Below are 21,969 nucleotides of genomic sequence, written 5' to 3' on the forward strand. Positions count from 1 at the left end.
AAAATAAAGATAAAAGAGAATCATGAGAGGGGAATGAATGAAATTATATAGATTCAATATTCAATAGATAATGATTTATTTTTTTACACGAAAAACATACCAAGCAAGGAATAGTAAATTGTAGTCTATTCATTAATTTAGGCATCTCTCCGTATATTTCTACTTTCGATTTGCCGAATTAATAACTGGATCACGATTTCCCCACTCTTGAAAGTCTCTTTGCATGTATCCTTGTTTAAAGAATAAGTGTTCATTATAATAAAAGGACAGATCTCCATCTTGAAAGTACGTACAAACAATGATTTTTCAAAGATACAAAGCTTTAGTTTTAAAAAGTTAAACAAAAATATATATACCATAGACAAAGTATCCATTTAATGGAAGGTGGGGAATGACTCCTTGTTAGAGTTGTTGCACTTGGAAGGCAAAACATTATGTGTTTTGCAGTTTTTAGCCAATATCTTGTAAACCAAAATAGATAAAAGAATCTTTCATTTCTGATTTCGGATGTTTTTCTCCTATTTTCAGGTTGGCTGCTGTTCCTGCATCATGATATTCGGTTAGATATGAATGATTTCACCCTAATTTTAATAGTGTTTGTCATTAATGTGTCTTTGTGTCATTATTTGACATTTTAGTTTATATTAAAGAAGTGTCATCTAAAGTTCTGTCACCATGGATATAATTACTTTTGTTGTCTGGGCCTTTCAGAGCTTATACACTTAATGAAAATCTTTTGGTGATCTCTGTAAGTATTTAGTATTCTTAAAAAGGTCATACGATCTTGCATAATAAGCGATATATTGCATTTCACCTTATCTGTTCCTTTTTTTGTTTATGATTAGCACTTCAAAAGATTGAATTTATAAGTCAACATAAGAAAATATTCCTATTAAGAGTTTCTTCCCTTGAACAAATCATTTTTGCAGTTATTGACTTCTATTTTCAGAACCGTAGCAGGTAAAAAAAATATTTATCAGATCAAGAAATTAGTTCCAGGTGAGGGATTGTGTCCAGGGCCTCTGTTTCAAATTTTGAATTTTGTTGCATTTATGTCTTTAATTAATTTAATTACTTGTATTATGATTTTGTCATGCCTAAAATCTTTCAGGAAATGAAAAGATGGACAAAATTCACAGGAGAGCACTGGTTCAGTGTAGATCTAAAATTGTAACTGATTTATCACCCGACAATGAATTTTGGGACAAAGTAGCTGAGCAGGAAATTTTTACTCCTCTTATGTTGGAGTACATTCAGGTAATATTGGTCTGACTGTTCATTACATATCTTTGGTACATTGTACATGTACATTTTTAAAACAGTGTGGGCTGAATAATTACAATTTTTTTTAAATATCTGCTTCGTTAGGATAATGGAATACTTAGAGTAAGAAAGAAAATATTTCAATTTCAATGTAGATTTCTTCATTTAATTTTCTTGTTACATGTTCTGTAATACAGTGAAATTTGTCTTAACCAAACTCCCTTTGGACTGAGATATTTGTTTGGTTAACATAGTTAAGGAGGTAGACCTAGGGTAAGGGAGATAACTCTTGAAATCAGTGATTTGTTTGTATCATATTCAATTTTACCAAAGCCTATCAAGCTTTCATATGAAACAGAATGAAATCAGTCCAAGTTACTTTGATGCTTACACAAAATAGATGTGAAATGCTGAATACAAACGTTCGAATGATTTGTAAGAATTGTGTCCCTTACCCTAGGTCTACCTCCTTAAGGCAGATGTTCAGTTTACACTTAAAAAAGGCTTAAAAAGGATTGAAATTAATATAAAGGTACTTAAGTAGCAGTATTTGTAAGAATTATGCAAATTGTGTAAAATGAGACACACCCCAATAATGGCTACACATTTTTTTGTTATTGAGTTACTTTATAGGTCTATATGATGAAATATATATTTCAATATCTCTGCTCTCAGGAGTTAATTCACATTGAAAATCCAATAGTTTCTATTGTATTTACAGAGTTATCTCCCTTAATTTTAAATTCTGCAGTGCATTCTTTATAACTTTTATCTCCCATGAACAGGGGTTCTATGAAAAGCCACATGTAATTTACTTTAGCATTTTAAACAAAATATAAAAAAATAATAATATGTAGGCTTTCCAATCATGTATCACATTTTGCATGATTCTTACATGGAGGGCTACTTAACAAGATGTTTGGTTTACCCAGGTTGCAAGTTTACCCAGGGTTCCCACTTTACAATGGTATATGTGTCTATGCATTTAACTTGCTTCAATGAGGAACTTCATTCTTTCTTTGTATTTTTCATACAGTCAACCAACCCAAGGCCTGATAAAGTAAGGAAATTGTTAGATGATCTTTCTAGAAGAGGACCAGATGCATATGATAAATTTCTGGATTGTCTCGATCAATCTGGGCATAGCCATATATCTGACTACATTAGAGAGAAAGAGCGCCAACTAAGGAATCCTAACAGTAACCCAGTTTTGCAAGGATCTAGATTTTCTGTTCAACAACGAACCTCTGGTAGTCATGGTAACCAAGTAATTTGTCAACCTACTCATCCACCAGAAAGTTCTTGTGAGCTTACCCATAGTGCCTCAGATGTACCTTTATCAAGTTATCTCCAGTCATCGTCAGTGGTGACAAGCCAGTCATCGCCATCTCTTTCGTTTTCAGGTTTGCCTGTAAGTACCCCAAGTGAAGAAAATTCAAGCCAATCAGAGAACCCAGATGTTCAAATGAGAACTCCAGTAGAAAATCAAAACCAGAACTCCACAGCATTGGGTTACCTGCATGAAACTTTAGCTGATAACACTAGTAGTCAGTTTGTACAAGGTATTAATTACTGTAAATGTATTAATTTTCACGGATTCTGTCTAGAATACATATTTGCGTGTATAAATTTTCAGTTTTAAAAAATTAAAAGCCTTATATACAAATGTAGTTTTAAAAATCAATATTGCAGGTACCAGTACACTTTTTGGTGGTGTCTGTCCGCTACATAAATCGTGAATATTATGTTTACAGTAGCTGTTCACCTAAGAATCATGTAGGGGTTTATTTATGGGTCAAAAGATCAAATATTTTTATTATGTATCAAACATACTGTTTTTGCCCTGTCTATCTGTCTGTCTTTGTGTCCATCACACTTTGGTAAGTTCAACTCCTTGGAAACTACTACACCAAATTTAATGAGACTGTGTTGGTAGTTAGAACATGATATGTAGTAAATTTGAATGAAACCACAGTATTATAATCAACAGTAAATGGACAGCTGGATCCCATGGACATTTTTAGTGGAATCAGAATTTTATAGATCTTTAAGTGCTGGATATTGTTTATCGTTTTAAGTTTTTTTCTGTTTCTATAGTATCTATATTAATTTATTGACATTTATTTATTTGTAATTGACTTTAGTTGCCCAAATGTTCTTCAGTCTCCTGTCTGTTTGTCAGTGAGCTGAGAAACTGCCCCTAGCATATTTGTCAATATAGCAATTATCGCTAAATGATGTAATACCTAAAAAATTTGGAATGTTTTGTGTGGTAAATATTCCTCAGTCAAAAAAATTTAGAACCGGGTTTTGTCTAATTTAATCAAGGAGTCTGTCCTTGACTTCCAGACTGGATACATGTATTTTTACCAGATGTAAATAAAGTTGTATGTAGTGTACTGGGACTTTGCAATTATCACATCTCATGCCATAAACGGTCAATTATACACCATATGCATAAAGACTGTGTAACCTGCCAATTTAAAGGGTTATAAATGCTACTAGAAATTCATGATCCATTGACTATTTTGGGAGTCAAATCCCTTTTAATTTGGAACAGGGGAGCACATATATTTTTGAGGCAAAAAACAAACTTGCATTTTCAATATGCTGTACACTGGAATCTTTAGAATAATGAAGTTTATTAAAGATTTCATATTGTCTTTTTTCTATTGGGAGAAAATATGTCAAGGTGCTGTATTTGACAATATCTGTGACATGTATAGATAGATCATATTTATTTTGTAGGCATATTCTATCACAACTTTAACATAAACAGTCTTTTGTAAGACCCCTTCATGAAGTAGTGATTATCCAGAGATTTTGAAAAAGAGGGGGATTCCAGGCTAGTAAATGCTTGTTTTTTTAACCAAAGTTTACTCAAAAAGTTGGTTTCCCGTAGATTCATGTCACACTAGTGTCAAGCATATCAATAAAATACCTGAAGCAAACTTTCATCAATTTTTTTTTTATAATAAGTGTTTTTTAAATATCTTTTTTATCACTTTAATATTTATTTGTCATTGCAGTGCCAGATTTTAATTTGAACCAAGCCCTAACAAGTGAAAGATCAAAGGTTAGCTCTTACAAATCAGACAAATTGTTTTAAAATGATAGAAACAAAATATAAAGTATACGACAAGAAATATGATAAACCAATTGATTAAAATTGTGATGATGGTTATGTCCCTTGGATTTAAATGCCAACAATTATATTCTAAATTATAATTAGCTAATGATATAGTTAACATAATTTTATGGATCTTACTTAGTGCCATGATGTTTTAAAATATACCAAGATATGAAGGTTTGGATTGATTTTGGAGGTTTTACCTTAACCATTTGCACATTTAGGGGGAATCTGGTTTAGAAACAGATATTTGAGTGAACAATTAAATACAATAAAAATTCTCACTTCATTACCTTAAAAGATTGGGACTGATTTTGGGGGTCATGCGGTATTCATTCCCATAATGCTTTGGTGTTATCAGCCAAAAGAGGACGAAAACCTTTTCTGAAACGTACTGTGTATGGGGTAATAATTTTCATAGTTAGGTAAACCACGAAATTTGGTTACCAACAAAATGGAGATTTCAATTGATGTGTATACCTAAAACCTCAAAACCATAAATTCAAGAACCCATGAACTTACGTTTCACCCCTAATCTGCAAAAAACTTGGTATCCACAAATTAAAATACTTTCACAGTAATTGGATTTATTTTCAAGTCATTGATTACTTAAATCCCAACAAAGAGGGCAGAGCACCCACACCAATCCAAAATTATCTGTAGGAACACTACTCAACTGTCATATTTCAGAAATAATCTGTAATGGTCATATTTCAGAAATACAAAATGGAATCTAATCCTAGAGGTTGTGTACTAATGATAAATAATGTCAATTTTGACAATGGAAGACATCGACCTGGTGCTGAAAGGGACACACACCAATTACAGAATTTATTCTTGACACTTGGCTTTGAAGTAGAAGTTAGAGAGAACAAGACAGCTAATGTAAGTTCAGACTCTTTTGAATTTGACCTTTATTACCTCTCTTTCAAGTAATCCCAGTTCCTACATATGTAGAATACTAGGAATTTTTGTCAAAGTTTAGATGTAGTTATCAAACTCATAGAAACCCTAAAAAATGTGGTCATTAATTGGTATAGCCCTGTTGTTGTTGTCTATGTCATCATTAATTGGTATCGCCCTGTTGTTGACTGTGTCGTCATTAATTGGTATAGCCCTGTTGTTGTCTGTGTTATCATTAATTGGTATAGCCCTGTTGTTGTCTGTGTTATCATTAATTGGTATAGCCCTGTTGTTGTCTGTGTCATCATTAATTGGTATAGCCCTGTTATTGTAGTCTGTGTCATCATTAATTGGTATAGCCCTGTTGTTGTTGTCTGTGTCATCATTAATTGGTATAGCCCTATTGTTGTCTGTGTCATCATTAATTGGTATAGCCCTATTGTTGTCTGTGTCATCATTAATTGGTATAGCCCTGTTGTTGTTGTCTATGTCATCATTAATTGGTATAGCCCTGTTGTTGTCTGTGTCATCATTAATTGGTATAGCCCTGTTGTTGTTGTCTGTGTCATCATTAATTGGTATAGCCCTGTTGTTGTTGTCTGTGTCATCATTAATTGGTATAGCCCTGTTGTCTGTGTCATCAATAATTGGTATAGCCCTGTTGCGGTTGTCTGTGTCATCATTAATTGGTATAGCCCTGTTGTTGTTGTCTGTATCATCATTAATTGGTATAGCCCTGTTGTTGTTGTCTGTATCATCATTAATTGGTATAGCCCTGTTGTTGTCTGTGTCATCATTAATTGGTATAGCCCTGTTGTTGTCTGTGTCATCAATAATTGGTATAGCCCTGTTGCGGTTGTCTGTGTCATCATTAATTGGTATAGCCCTGTTGTTGTTGTCTGTATCATCATTAATTGATATAGCCCTGTTGTTGTTGTCTATGTCATCATTAATTGGTATAGCCCTGTTGTTGTCTGTGTCATCATTAATTGGTATAGCCCTGTTGTTGTTGTCTGTGTCATCATTAATTGGTATAGCCCTGTTGTTGTCTGTGTCATCATTATTCAGGTCCTTGTCATCCATTGACACTTGATTTTTGTGTGTTGATTTTTATAGTATGTTGGTTGATCTTTATAAAATTTTATAGCAAAAATCCATACCACAAAGGGAAGGTTGGTAATGATAAATTGGGGGGTTATTGTTCAAAGGTTTTATAATTAGGGGCCAAAAACAATCATTTGATAGAATTTAACTATATAATTTCAAAAGTGACCACATTAACGACAGAAGTGATTTCAGGTCTACATTTCGATAGATTTTGGGTCTGAGTTTTCTTATTTCTTGGAGATTTTGAGTTACAACTCATATATTTCTGACTTTTGGAATATTTTCAGAAAATATGTTTAGCAGATTGAAGTCATTGAAATATTAACCAGACTTAGATAATTTTGGGTTGGATCTTTTGTCTCCTTGGATAACTTTTGGTCTTAAATTCACATTTCCAGGATAATTTTAGGTAGGGTTTTTGGAATTCATAGACATACCTCCTATACTTTGATAGTCAAGTTATCCCCCTCCCATGTGGTATGCTAAGCAAGATAAAGTGTGCAACCTCCTGTTTTAAAATTAGTTTGTCTTTTCAACAGGAAATAAAGGAAGATCTGCTAGCTTTTTCAAAATTAGAAAGCTTGCACAATGTTGACAGCCTTATTGTAGTACTAATGTCACATGGCAGTGATCAATTTATTGTTGGTACTGACAATCAAAAGATCAATGTACTTGATTTAGTTAAGCTTTTCAATGGAGACCATTGCCCTGCTATGATCAACAAACCAAAACTGTTCCTGATAAATGCATGTAGAGGTGGTGAGTATGTCTATTAGGTTAATCAAATAAATATAACAAATAATAAACATACATATATATAGAATCACGATGATGCTCCTGATCCTGTTCAAACTTTAAATGTATGTATTATACTAGAAACACTAAAACATCTTTTGTTTTTTTTTTGTTTTTTTGTTTTTTTTGGTCTGTTTTTAATAACATCAACTATTCATGTTTGTTATATTGTTGTCCCTTGAGTGCCCCTTGTTGGCTGGATAAAATTCTTGTAATTCTTGTTTGTCATGTTTTTTTGTTATTTTTTTTTGTTTTTTGTTTTTGTGTTTTGTCTTTTTTTTGTGTGTTAGTATAATATATTGATGAACCCACTTGGCAGATTTTTATTTAATGTTGAATATTATAGACAGAATTTTCAATGAACAAATAGAAAAAATAATTGTGTGTACAGTGAAACCTTACTGATTAAAAAAACCTGTCTAATTAATCCAGATAGTTTTGTTTAAGTCTAAAAGGGGTTCAGTTTAGACAGGTTTCATTTTATTGGTCTTGAAAAGAGAATAATAGCTAATTTGGATTTTGATACTGAAAATATCATGTGGATATCTTGACAAGCTTGTGAGCACGTGTTGAGTTGTTCAGTATGATATTGTCTCTATCAAAATCATGAATAATTATTATTCTGTTTATTGATAATCCAATAAATGCATTTTTGATCATTTTAATGTACTTTTAGCAAAACATTGTAGAAGTATGACTACTTATTGTTGGTATGTGAAATAATTTTCATTCAAGATTCTAATGACGGCACAATCACTTCCAATTTTTTGACAGATATTTTTTAATATCTTGTCATGTGCAGAAGATAGAAAAATATCTGTCAACAAGCTTAAGATCAAAGAAAAAACGTATAGATTACCAATAAAGATACAGTGTAAACATGTATTTTACATTTAAAGGAGATTTTGATTGCATTGTAAGATTGGGAGGAACTGTACCAGGAATTGACTCGGGGGAAAATGATATAGAGAGATCATTGTTCCGAAATCATCCAGCAAACAGTGATTTACTTCTGGCATACTCAACTTTCCCAGGTAATTTTTGATTAAGCACAATTCATTTTATCATGCCACACGAAGTGGTGAGGTATCATGTAATACCATCCGTAAAGTTGTGTGTCAGCCAGTCTGTCTCATCGATCACTCTGTCCCTCCCTGACAGTTTCCAGATGATAACTTTAGAAGATATTGAAGGATCTTTTTCAAACTTGGTATAGTTATTAAGTATCATAAAAATACTGATGAAATTTGATTTTCACTTATTTACACAAAAGTTTCTAATCATTTTTGCCTCTTTGAATGTTAAATAATTGTGAATGTTCTTTTTTTTTCAGATAAATTCAGATCTTTTCCTGGCCAAATTTTTAATTGCAACACAAAAAAGTTGTTAGGTGTCATACAGATGCCCTATTTTTGTATTTATTTTTATTTTTTTGTACCCTGAACCGATATGTGCAAATGTCTCTATTGCACAGATCCATTGACAGTTATTAACTTATCGCTGACGGATTGAAGACCTATGACCAACCATATCACGGTTTTAATATTTAAAATAACTGATGATCCATTCATGCGAGTGGTAGATTTTTCATTATAAGAATCAATGCTTTTGTAAGTTTACTTTGAATTTAAAATATAAAATTCATGGCTTGTATCTCATTACAAAAAACAAATAGAAAAGAAAAGTAAAGAAACTTATGTCTAAATGTATATTAATAAATAAATATGTGTAAATTGGAAAAAAAAAACCAACAAACCATTCTGTAAAATAAATGTACAGGCCAGTGGTCAAGTAGTGTAAATAGTAATCACTAGTTCTACAATCCATTTTAAGGATCATTGACCAATGATCGATGCCGGATCACAATTGTTGTTGCATGGATTGGTTTAATTACTGTATGAAGCATTTGATTGACAGAGTTGCATGTATGAGCTTTTCTTTGTAGAATAATGACTACCTTCCCTAACTACCATCAAATGGAATTCTGTAAACGTTCTTCTTTTTGTGGTGTTCTAATTTCCACTATTTTTGCAGTGGACAGAAAACTGAGAAAAATAGTACCCACGAAATTTATTTTCAACATTATATATTGCTGAGCATTTTATTTTTGAAACCACGAAAATTGATACATGTTCACTAGAGAGAATCCACAAAAATTATCTACCATGAAAATTAATATCTTTACAGTAGTTATCATCCATTCCACATTCATCACCTGGATATAATTGAAATATTGCTGTTTGGGCATTAAGCACCAACAATCAGTCAATCAAAACTTTTTTTCACTAGTCATTGTATTTATGTTACTGTGTTCACCTAGAGAGTGTCAGAGGTCATCCCTGGCCGAATCATACCATGCAAAGACTTTTAAATTGGAAGTCACTGCTTCTGCGGCAAGCACAGATTAAAGATAAAGTGGGGTCGCGTTGGCTCTTAGTCAGAATGATAATTCAAAGTTTGATGACATGCCTACCTGCAATACTTGCAGGATGTTGCTTCTGTGAGCTATCACATTAAAATATCTGTCTCAGCTTGTCTATTTACATTGTAGTACAAAGAATGATCTGTTAGCTAATGAAATGTTCAAGCTGAGAAATGCATGAAATTTTTGCCATTGGATGCTCAACTTCAATAAATAAATCAAAATTTTTTTTCAGGGTATGTTTCATTCCGTGATGAAGATGATGGCAGTTGGTTTGTACAATGTTTTGTGGAAGTCTTTAATAATCATGCAAGAGAAGAGCATGTGATGGACCTCTTAACAATGGTATAATTTTTTTTCACCATTTCCTTGTGCATAAAATAGGGGCTTGTGTCTCATGGGCATATCCTAAAAAAACTAGTTTGCTCACCCATCACCCAGCCTCCCCCTGCACAAAAAAAACAATCAACCATCATATCCTTTCATCTATCTCTTCACACTTTGGTCATATTTTTCTGAGCTTCTAATCAACAAAATGTTTTTTTTTTAACTGGTATATGGCTTCAGCATTGGGTCTTATACAGGGTCTCCCCTTTTAAGGTTTAAAAAATCTTGCTTCATAATGAGATTTTAATTACATATGTATTGCAATTTCAATACATTCTCATTTTTTGCAATATTAATAATATAAAAAAAACATCTGGCACAATAATTCCTAATTTATGTGAAAAAGAGGTGGCTACTTCATTGATAAATTCATACTTGTAAGTTTTCCATGTTTGCAAAATTTATGCCCCAAATCAGGAAGTGCTAGTCATTCTGTTCAACTGTCCAAATTCCTGAATCAGTTTGTTACTGATTGATTGATTGATTGAATGGTTAATCATAGTTCAAAATCCTATGGCTCTGACTATCTTACTAATTATTCTTATTGAATTGATGTGGCATGCTGATTTATAGGAAAGAGGCCTACATTGTTAGCAATTTTGGTTGCTGTCAGGTATTACTTTAAATTTCCATCAAAAAAATCTTTACCTTCTCTGATGGGAACCGTGATTTGAATTTAAGCAGCTTCACTTTATTGAGATGTATTTTGTTTTGTTTAGCAGAATCTTTAATTTTTCAGAAAATGTAAATCATATTAAAAAAATAGATAAAAATCTTGACTCCCTTTGAGAGGAATAATTTGAGTAATGATATTATTTAATCAGTTGATAGTTGATAAATGTTTCAAATGTACAATAACTACACCAGTGAATGAAGATAGTTTAAATTAACCCTGATAGGGATTTTTATACTTCCAGTAGGGGGTATATATTTATCAACAACATGTGTAACTGCAGGTCATTTATTTTTGGTTGTATTTACTTGTTTATTAATTTTTTTTTGTGGTCATTAGGTGAACAGAGAAGTGGCAAGAATGGGTGAATGTGAGGAAGGATATAATCATATGATTCCCGCACCAATGACAACGCTTCGATACAAATGGTTTCTCAATCCTCCTGCTTCCTGATGTTACTCTGTACGACTAGATTATTTTTAAAAGATATATTTTAGAGGATCATTCAAGTCAACTTTGGCCAGAGTGTTTAGTTCCTCCTTTGACAATTGTAACAATACTTACATGGCTGCTTACAGAAATCTCTAGACCATCTTTTACTCTATACTGCTGGGAACTATTTTTATAGACTCACCCATCTGGTGACATCTTCTGTAGCCAAGGGTTATGGTCCTGTTCCCACTGCCTTCACCATAATCCTTGGCTAGTGAAGATGATCTAGTGAATGAGTTGTGTGTTTTTGAAATGAAAATCCATTATTTTTTTATGAAGACTATTCAAACTATATTTAATACAATATATGATTTACAATGGTGAATTGATCTAGTTTTTTTCAACATTCTTGTACTTTCTGAAATGTCATATTGATATAGTTAAAAGGTAAAATAATATTTGAATTCTGGCATACAAAATTACAAGCTGTTGCATAAGTCAAAATGATGTCACAGAATGAGGTATAAAGAATTTGTATAAAAATGAGAGGTTTAGGGGTAGTTATAAAATTTTTTAATATATTAAGCTAAAAAACAATTAAACAACACTATGTTTTAACAGGTTTTTAATTATACAAAGGTAATTTTGTATTCTTAGGGGTTTGAGGTATGTCTCAATATTTTCTACATAAATTGGTCTTATGAAACTAACAGTTTTCTGCAATGATTTTGTTGAATTTTCAAAAACAATATCCTCAAGTATTGTCTTCGGCTTCCGTGCCACATGTATTCAAACGAAAAAAAACTTTGTTTCTAATGAAGGCATACACTCAACTAATGAATTATGCTATTTCAAATTTATTTGGAACACAGTCTTCTGGGAATTTATTGTTACTCTGATATCACCAGCCATCCTTTGTGCTTGGTTGTCAATGAAATTTAGCCAAGTTGAATTAGTTTCTTGTTTCAAAATGTTACTATTATTTTATAGGAAAGTCAATACCTTGGTGTGTTAATCAGATTTCTGTGAAACTTTGAATAGACACAAAAAGCAATGGAGGCCAGTGCCGAATAATATATTTATTGCAAATTGTATTACTTATTTTTATTGTTGTTTTTCTTTTGATCTGCTTCTTGACATGTCTAATGGTTTTAAATATATTTTTTATGCTTTATTTTAATGTTTAAATGGTTACCTTCCATTTAAACTAATTGTCAATCACAACAGCTGATATCTTAATCGGAACTCTAAAACTTATCTCTTAAATTGAAAGACAAACTAGAAAAAACTGTGAGCAATGCTCACTAAATTAATACCCTACTCCCCCATTTGCTGACATACACCTTTTGACTTCCATATTGATTTAGGTCAAAATCTAATTAGTAGGTGTATAATAGGAATATTTAATCATGATTCAGTGAAAGTTTCATTACATTCCATTCTGTGGTATAGGAGTAGAAAATATAGAAATGTGTACCCCTCTTTGTAGTGGAATGAAGCAAGGACACCCATATCCTTTTGTACCCCTTTTTGAAAGTGGAGGTATAATAAGAATATCCTGGAAATTAAATGCATTCATTAAATTATACAGGATCATTACATTTATGTAGAGGGTGTAAATTTTCAATATCAAATCTGCAGTGAAATTTATAACCCCTATATTTTCTGTTCAATAGTTTTTAAGACTCCTTTTTGAAAGTTCTGAGTGTAATACTTGCTGTAAATATCGGTCATCAACTTATTACATGACCTTTAACTCATATTCACTGAATATAAGAAATAATCATTCATTTGTAATTTATTTGCATTTGTCTATGCAATATGCAATTTACTTTGTGTGTGTCTTAATTAATATTTTGTGATGTGTCATACCATACACTCATCTTATAACTGTTATGTACTACATATAAAGTAGATAAACCCAGGGTAAGGGACATAACTCATGAAATCAATGATATGTTTGTATCATATTCCATTTCACCAAAGCCTATCCAGCTTTCATTTGAAACAGAATGAAATCAGTTCTAGTTACTGACTATGCTGACTTTTTCTAGCACGCTAGACTTCTCACAATTAATCTTCTGAAACAGGATTATGTTGCTTCAAGATTGAAGTCATCACTACAAGGGCACCACTAGATCCATGCTCCAAGTTTTTAGTGGAATCTGAGTTGCTCAGTCAGGTTAGCCATGTTGGTTAAGTGGTCTAGAGCATTTGACTTAGTGTTGCCAGAGATGTCCAAGCAGATAAGGAGTTCAAATTCCACTGATAGAGTAATCACATTTGCATTGCAAATTTGCAGCCTCACATTGATTCCAGAGATTTGATTGTATATCATGTATATGCATCCTTGCATTAACATTCTAGGTTGACCATAGCGTTGCATGCTATGTACTGGTATCTGTAAAATATTACACAGTTAAGAGAGATGGTAGAGTACCTTAATCAAATTATTTCTAAAAAAAAACTTTAATGTTTCTTATATTTGCAATATGATTGTAGATTGTAAAGTTTCATTTTTTATTTTGATATGGATTTATATATACTGATATATGTATATTTTTTATACGTATTGAAAATTTTCAACTCTTATTATGGTGTAATTTGACTAATATTTGATATATATTCTTACCTGTTGAATGTTTTTATCTCACCTAGCCATAGGCCATGTGAGCTATTGCCATCACTTGGCGTCTGTCACTGTCATTAAAAAAAATCAAAACTCTTCTCTTTGAAATTGCAAGACCAATCAGAACCAAACTTGGTATGAATTTTCTTTAAAGTATCTGCATAGAAGTGATGTGGTGATTTTTGATCTGTCAAAAACATGGCCGCCATTACTAAAAATAGAACATAGGGGTCAGACAAAAGTTTTTGGCGTATATCTCCAAAATTGTTATGGGTGTAGTCAAATTCTGATAAGATAAAAGTGTTCAGCATGATAAGATCTATCTGGTCAAATTGTAATTGTTATTTGATAAATTATGTCAGAGTTTTTGCTCTTTTTCGACGTTTTTTCCCTGTTTTTAATATTATTCCTTTCAAAAATCTTCTCCTCTGACAATACCAATTGGAACCAAACTTGATATGAATGTTCGTTGGGGCATCCTGTATAGATTGATGTGGGGATTTTTGACCTGTTGAAAAACATGGCCACCATAACTTAAATTTGAACATAGGGGTTGGACAGTATTTTTTTGCATATATCTCCAAAGCTGTTGGGTTTAGCCAAATCTGACCAGGTAGCAGTGTTCAGCATAATAAGATCTATCTGTGGCCAAATTTTCGTTTTAATCTGTTAAGTCATGTGGGAGTTATTACCCTTTTTCGAAGTTTTTTCTTTCAAAATTCTCCTAAAAAACTACTATGCCAATCAGAACTAAACTGAGTTTTTTTTAATGTTCCTAAGGGGGTTTTGCACAGAATTTAAGTAGGGATTATTGATCCATTGAAAAACTTTCTTTGATTTCTATATCATAAATGACAGGTTGGGATTGATTTAAGGGGTCAAGACTTGAACCAATTAGGAATAAGGGGCCAAAAGGGATCAGAAACAAGCATTTTCTGAAATCCACACTAAAACATGAGTAGAAAGTGTATGGGTCTCTTTTTACTACAAGGTGCTATACCACAGAGAAAGCATTGCAGAGAAGCAAGCATTTTCGTGATATCTGGACAATAAATTTACTATTTGTAAATTAATCTCTTAAATTGTACCACAAGGAGTCATACCTTGGGGAAAGTTGGGATTTATTTATTGAGGTTGTGACTAGACCCACTTTTGGATAAGTGGACAACAAGGGGTCACTTCCATTCTAGTCAAATTATTATCCTGTGTCAAATGTCTATTCACAATCCATAATCCAAAGCTGTATCAAGCTTGAATTGTGTCAACAGGTGACAAAACTTTTCGTTGTTTTATCTGTGGGGTTGTATTAAGCTGCGTCATGCAAAACATTTTATTTAATTTGTTAAGTATGCAAAAATTATATGGAAGATATTTACAATGTATGTGCTCACAGTTAAATATGAACTGCCTATGTGGTTTTGCAGAAACATGCTAGCCTTGGGTGTGGGAGGTGTAAGTTTGATTCCCAGCCCAATCAAAGACTGAATCACTTGCTTTATATGTCATTTTTTCACATTTATCATTATAGTACATTTTGTACCAACATTTTCTGCTCATTGTAGTATTCAGTGTGAAGGTGGGTATCAACTTGTAAGAGTTACAGCCCTTTTCTGTTATTTTCTGATATTCATATTTGTGTTGATATTGGATGTTCTGTAATTTTTATGGCACTAGTCATACAATGACTTCAAGATTGTTCTGTCCATTTTGGATTTTTAGAGTACAAAGGGCTATGTTTAGCTCATGTAGCTGTCTATTGTTTAAAAATTATCTATCTCTTTGTGTTGAATTTAGTAATCAAATTATTTCTGAGATTTTTGGTGACACCATATATTTGCAATATAATTATAGATTTAAAAATCTCATTTGTTATTTTGTTATGGATTTGTATGTATTATATTCAGGAATTATTGCATTTATTATTTTTTTAAACTTTGTAATTTCTGCCTAAGATGCAATTTTAGTTTTTACAATTCTGAAAAAAATATTTTGCTATAAAAATATTAATTAAAATTTATGTCAGTGGGAGACCCTAGAGGATTGCCGACGACATATAAAAAAATCCAATCTTGCTAGTTAAAATGTGCAGAATAAGTGTTTTAATTTTTGCAAGTTTAAGTCACTCCCAAATTTTTGCTATCATAAACACGACAATAGTTTAAATTTCCGAATTCACAATCATATCAATTAAATCTTTCATGTTGATATGTAACCAAAAGCATAAAATGTTATCATTATAAATATATAAACATTTTTTTTGTATTCTTTCTCAAAGACAACCAATACTGTTCTGCATTGACATTTTCCCAGATAACCTATAAATTTGTTTCATCAGAAAAAAAAGTATCGAAAAAATTCTTTCTTTCTAGAATGCAAGGATAACATATATGATGCCAATTTATAATGGTGAGGAAAGAGTAATTCAGATTCTGGCGAAAATCAAAAAATGTAATCCAGGTATCAAGACCAGATATGGAAGAAAAGACACACACAACAAAGAACATAAAATAACCCAAATAATACATACAAAGCAGCAACAGTAAATCAGTCCCTCGGATTCAAGTAAATAATTGGAGCATGGACCAGGTTCACCGGTAGGGTAAGCCTCCTGTGCTTTTCTAAAAACACCCGCCGAGCTGCTCATAAAATGTCAAGTCCGGGGGTAGACGAAAGAGGAAAGGAAAACTACGACACTTTGAACAAATCGGTTCTCTTGGTGAATATGGATACACCATATTGACCCACGAGTTCATAATGACGACTATAAAAGTTCTGTGGTGATTAAAACTTCTATCGTGTAATTATAACAACATAACTCTATTCCAGAAGGCAAATTGTTATAGAAGTGAAGCTGACGTATGCTTTTCAGTTTTTGGAAAACGGCAGTATAACTCAGATCTCCACAAGCTTTTCCAACATCTTTAAAAGCACATAGATTCGCCAACATGAAACATATCCCGTTTATTTTATATATACTTTTACAGTACCTTATGAATGTACATTTTGAAAATGTATCTGGATCTTTGGTTAATTCTTTCTTATTGTGCAAGACTATTACACGACAGCAAAAAAACTGCAGTCTTTGTCGATGGCGTCTGTCAACTCTCGTTTATTTACGATAGCTCGAGTAAAATTTATCAAAGCTTTTTTGTTTAATTTAACACATTATTCGGAGGAATATGCCGGTGCGCCCAATAGTTTTTTGAGATTTTTGCCCCAGCCATGTAAAAATAAGAACAAAAAGTGGGACAATAGGTGTTGTAATAAGATAACATTTTTTTTGTCTGATTTTGAAACTTTTTTTATTCAATTCCTTATGGAAATCCCCGTCCATGTTCTTCAATGAAGAGTTAATATCAAAATTTTCGGCAATTTTTTAGGCAATAGCTACGGGACTTGATTGTTTTCTGATCAAAATCAATTTTGTGTCATAAAAATCAATTTTGTGAGACAAAAGTCTGTTTTATGTCATAAAGTCAATTCTGTGTCACAAAATTCAATTTAATATGCGAGACAAAATTCAACTCTGTGTCACAAAAGTCAATTCTGTGTCACATAATTCAACTATGTGTCACAAAAGTCAATTTTGTATGCAAATTAGTTTACGTAATCCTTTGAATATGCAAGTGAATTCAAAATGTGCAATACAGTGGATATGGTTCGAATGTGCACGCTTGTAATATAGCACATAAGTCAAAGAAATATCGGATATCGTAATCGTATAACCCACTGTGTCACTTAATCTTGAATCTAATGTAAACGAAAGGGAAACGAAAGTTAGACACGTACTACATGTATGTCGGTTTTTCGACTCGCCCGACCTGTTCCACTCAACCGAATTTCTTGTGTCATACATCTATAAAATGGGAATGAAATAAGAAATCTATCTCTGTATCTGACAATAAATCGTGAAGGATAGTGGAACAAAATCTTTTGCCGACTTCGACAGATTAACAAATTTCACCGCATAACACATTCCTATTATGATTTTCTTGGCTATTCTGACATTTCATTTCTTTTTCCAGCAAAATTTAGGACAAATACATTATTACAAATTATCTTGTCAAATTTTAACCAATTTGGTTGCGTTTAACAGGTCGGGCAAAGCATTTTATAGTTGAGTTGAAAGATGTCAGGAAATGATCACGTGAATTGATCAACAGGAGAAATCACAATAAGTAGAAAGTAGAAAAATCGCGTATTTTAAAACCTGTTTTATCAAACAAATAGAAAACGTATAATAGTAATTTTAGTCAATTCTAAACAGTTTTACTGTTAATGCAACTTCATTTTTTTTAATTTCACTTATCCGTTGCTCGAAGTAATCGGAAACCTGCGGTTACTATATCCAATGAGAAACCTCACAAAATTGTGATGAGAGAATTCGTTTGCCTAATATTCAAATGATTCTGTAAAGTTAACTAATTTGCATACAAAATTGACAACTGTGACACAAAATTGACTTTTGAGACACAAAATAGACTTTTGTCTCATAAAATTGATATTTGTGACACAAAATTGAAAATTTGTAGTACGTTATAAATTTTGTTGGCCTGAGTTCATTTTGGTAGAACAAAATTCAATTTTGTCGGTACAAATTGAATTTTGAGTACAAAACCACAAGAGTCCCATTCAGCGCCCCGTAATAGCCAAGAAGAATAGTCAAAAGGAAAGTCCTTATAACAAATGGCAATATGAGGCCGGAAGTTGGAAACCACCACTTCGTACAGACATTTTCGATAAAAATAGTGGATTTTAACTCGGTTTTATAGAACATTAAACTTCATGCTTCCACTACGGTTACTTACTTATTTCCGGCATATTTCAACACAAGCAGGCAGCACAAAATTACAACCAGTCATAGTCGGTTAAATCAGTAGTCAAAACGAGCAATTATATATTAAAACATATATTTTAAATTAAGCAATTCCAAGAAGACATCAACTTCAATGTAAGTCTTGAACTTTGCGGGAAGACGCGTCAAGTCAAAGATCAAAATAGTAATAAGTGAAAATCAATGAAAATTAATTTGTTGACATTATGTAAATCCATCATCTATACTCGGTTTGTCAGAATCAGATTTGTATTGTATCACACTTTTAGGCAGCGTGTGAGACTATATAACATTGATCTCTCCGGCAATGATAGTACCATAATGTACCATAAGACATTAAGTCATTTCTGATTTCAGATATCTCTGACGGTTTTCCAATTATAAGAGTCGAACGAAAGAGGCGTTTGATGTGTACCCTATAGATAGAACGGTACAATTTCTCATTATTTAGGTTGGCCTTTTGTGTACCCTACTTAAGTAAATACTTCCGGACATTGTGACTGGACGAATTGTGCTGATACTCAAAATGTTTTATTTATTCCAGGCTGTAAACTTATTATACTTTTAAAAAAATTCATTATTATATTTTTTTTTAAAACCATTTTATATAAATATTATGAATTTTTAAAATTTATGTGCCATTCGCAGAAAAAGGGGGGACTTAGACCCCAAACATCACCTGCTTAAAATACAAAAGAACCGAGGCGGTTTTGCCGTGACTTGTATCGCAATTTTAGTTAAGGAAATGAAGATATTACTGGAAAAAAGTCAGTTGATAGCTCCCTCATTGTTTTAAAGGTGTGAATTTTTCAAAAGTTTCAATATGGTCGCCTATGGGAAATAAATAATACCATTCTACCTTTAGCAGAACTTCTTTCTAGTTTAATTGAATTTCAAATTTTGTGCAACATGTTGCGTCATAACCAGTCATCCGGCTAATTTTATTTAATCATGTCGGGATGGATATTCTACTGAGATGTTCCACATTCTAATAGTACGTAGTCTGAGATAACACCCCCCTCCCACCGTGAACCTCCAATTCATCAACCAAAATATGATTTTCAGGTAGCCTTATACCTCCTATTTCAGAATATTTTTGTTGCAAAAAAAATTAACTGAAGCATTTTTGTATTTTTCGGCTACTTTTTATACCTCGTTGAGGCAAAAATCATTTTTTGAGTATTTTGATTCGACGAACTTCTTCTTTCTTCAAAACGAAGTAAACATACATATGTATGTATCATCATGTAGCCCAATGTCTCAGCTTTACAATGGTACCAATACCGTTGCAGTAACACTTTGGTTAAATGAATAAAATGTACCCCTACCCCGCCGAAAAATTGCTTAAATTGACATATTGTTCAATGTCAAAACCCCTAGAGTATTTATATATCAGTAAAAAACGGTTTATTTGGTATTTAATGTTTAGTATTATCACAATTTATACTTCTGGGGTTCTTTATTTGATAAATTTTGCCGATTTTCGTAGTCAGAATTTATCCAAAAAATGCAAAAATGGGATTTTCGAATTTTCCGTAAAAGTCAGATAAATTCCACTCTATAAGTTATTGCTCGACTGAAACGTCTCAAATCTGGTATCATTCGATAGATAATTTTATTTTGTACACAAATAAGCCACAAAAATTAATTTCCGAGAAAGATTTTTCAAAAAATGGAAAAAATATTACCCCTACCCTCAGAAAACTTGTCACAGTATCAAACACAGTATCAAAACATATGTGATCAATTCAAGCGCTTAGTTTTTCCTTTTAGGGTGACAATTACTATACATTCGGAAAAATGGGAAATTTCAGAATTTCAGAATTTTTTTTCTATATCACCCGATATTGCCTTTTTTTTTTCTAAATTCCGTAATTTAAACAAGCTTTTATGTGGTACAGCACATAAATATTATGAATAAGCTTCAAAATGAGCCTAATCAATGAATATTTGAATTTTTTATGTCATGTTAGGTGGGAAAATGCCACCCCTACCCATGAAAAAATGCCTCAACATGAACTTAAATGTTATTTTTTGGCAAATAAAGGGTGTTCAATAGACATGTTGGGTTTTCTTGTTTAAATTAACGATGTATGTAACATATCTTCTCATTTCAGGCGCCAATTTTTCAGTTTCATAATTTTTTTCATAAAAAGGGGAATTTTCGGAATGTAATATTTTCTTCAATTTTACCAATAATTGTTAATTTTTTCAAATACTGTACTTCAAACAAGCTTTTGTATATATTAAAACACATTTATATAGTATCGTAGCTTTCTAATGAGTCATAGTAATAAATATTTGAACTTTTCCAAGACGAATTTGGGTGAAAAACTGCTACCCCTACCCATGAGAAGAATACCTCAATATAGACCAAAATGTTAATTTTAAGCATATAATCGATGCAAAAAAATATGAGTTTTACACACTTGGCATGATGTGAATGAGAATTTTTACTATTTTTTGAAAAAGCTTTCTTGAAAATTTGTTTTTTTTTGTGCTTAACTTATGTACAAAATGAAAGTATCTATCGAAGTTGGGACGTTTCAGTTGAGCAATAACTTGTAGAGTGGAATTTATCTGACTTTTACGGAAAATTCGAAAATCCCATTTTTGCATTTTTGGATAAATTCTGACAATGAAAATTGGCAAAATTCATCAAAAGAACCCAGAATTATAAGTTGTGATAAAACTAATTAAAACAGAAAATACCAAATAAGCCATTTTTCACTGAAGCATAAACACTCTAGGGGTTTTGACATTGAAAAATAAGCGATTTTTCGGTGGGGTAGGGGTACATTATTTTCATTTTACCCCTGAACTCTAAGTTTTACCGCGACTGTTTTTGGTATCATTAGAAAGCGGAGACATTTGGCTACATGATAATACCTAAATATGTTAAGTTTGTTTACACATGCTATCACAGGAAGACTTAGACGGTCAAACAATTGAGTCACAAAAATCAAAAATCTTGGCTTTTTGACCCAGTGGGGTACAAATATAGGCTTATATTGAAAAAGGATCCGAGAATATTCTTCGGTGACAAATTGATTCGGTAATGGGAGGTACAAAGGTATCTAAAAATCACCATGAAGTTGATGAGTGGGGGGGGTGCACGGTGGCCCCTCCCAGCCCATGGACTATAAGACTGATCGAATATTTCTATATTGCTCTGCACCATTAACATATATTTAATAATAGTACTGACTCATGAATTGTATCCGATACCGCGGGCAGCAAGTACCAATCACCTTGTTGAATGAAGCCGGATCGCTCAAGGTCCTTTCTGCGGAACACGCGTTCTGGTAAATGAATTGCACTATGTAACAGATAAACAAAAATAATGTTCCAATACTTGACCACCTTCATTATGTTCTGTCACGGATGCTTTTAT

General features: G+C 32.3%; 1 protein-coding gene across 1 annotated transcript; it reads left to right on the forward strand.

Annotated features, from left to right (window-relative positions):
- The first annotated feature begins 154 nt into the window (after positions 1-154).
- On the forward strand, positions 155-15,994 carry LOC148601996 (caspase-2-like). Its single transcript, XM_088554346.1, has 9 exons — positions 155-285; positions 1,112-1,257; positions 2,300-2,825; positions 4,293-4,339; positions 5,111-5,278; positions 6,943-7,162; positions 8,098-8,232; positions 9,856-9,965; positions 11,020-15,994. Exons 2-9 carry the CDS (start codon positions 1,123-1,125, stop codon positions 11,131-11,133), a joined length of 1,455 nt encoding a protein of 484 aa, XP_088410472.1. The 5' UTR covers positions 155-285; positions 1,112-1,122; the 3' UTR covers positions 11,134-15,994.
- Positions 15,995-21,969: the final 5,975 nt, after the last annotated feature.

The sequence above is a fragment of the Perna viridis genome, chromosome 12, assembly GCF_037379345.1.
Source record: "Perna viridis isolate PV_CMFRI_1.1 ecotype Kerala chromosome 12, ASM3737934v1, whole genome shotgun sequence".
Lineage (NCBI taxonomy): Eukaryota > Metazoa > Mollusca > Bivalvia > Mytilida > Mytilidae > Perna > Perna viridis.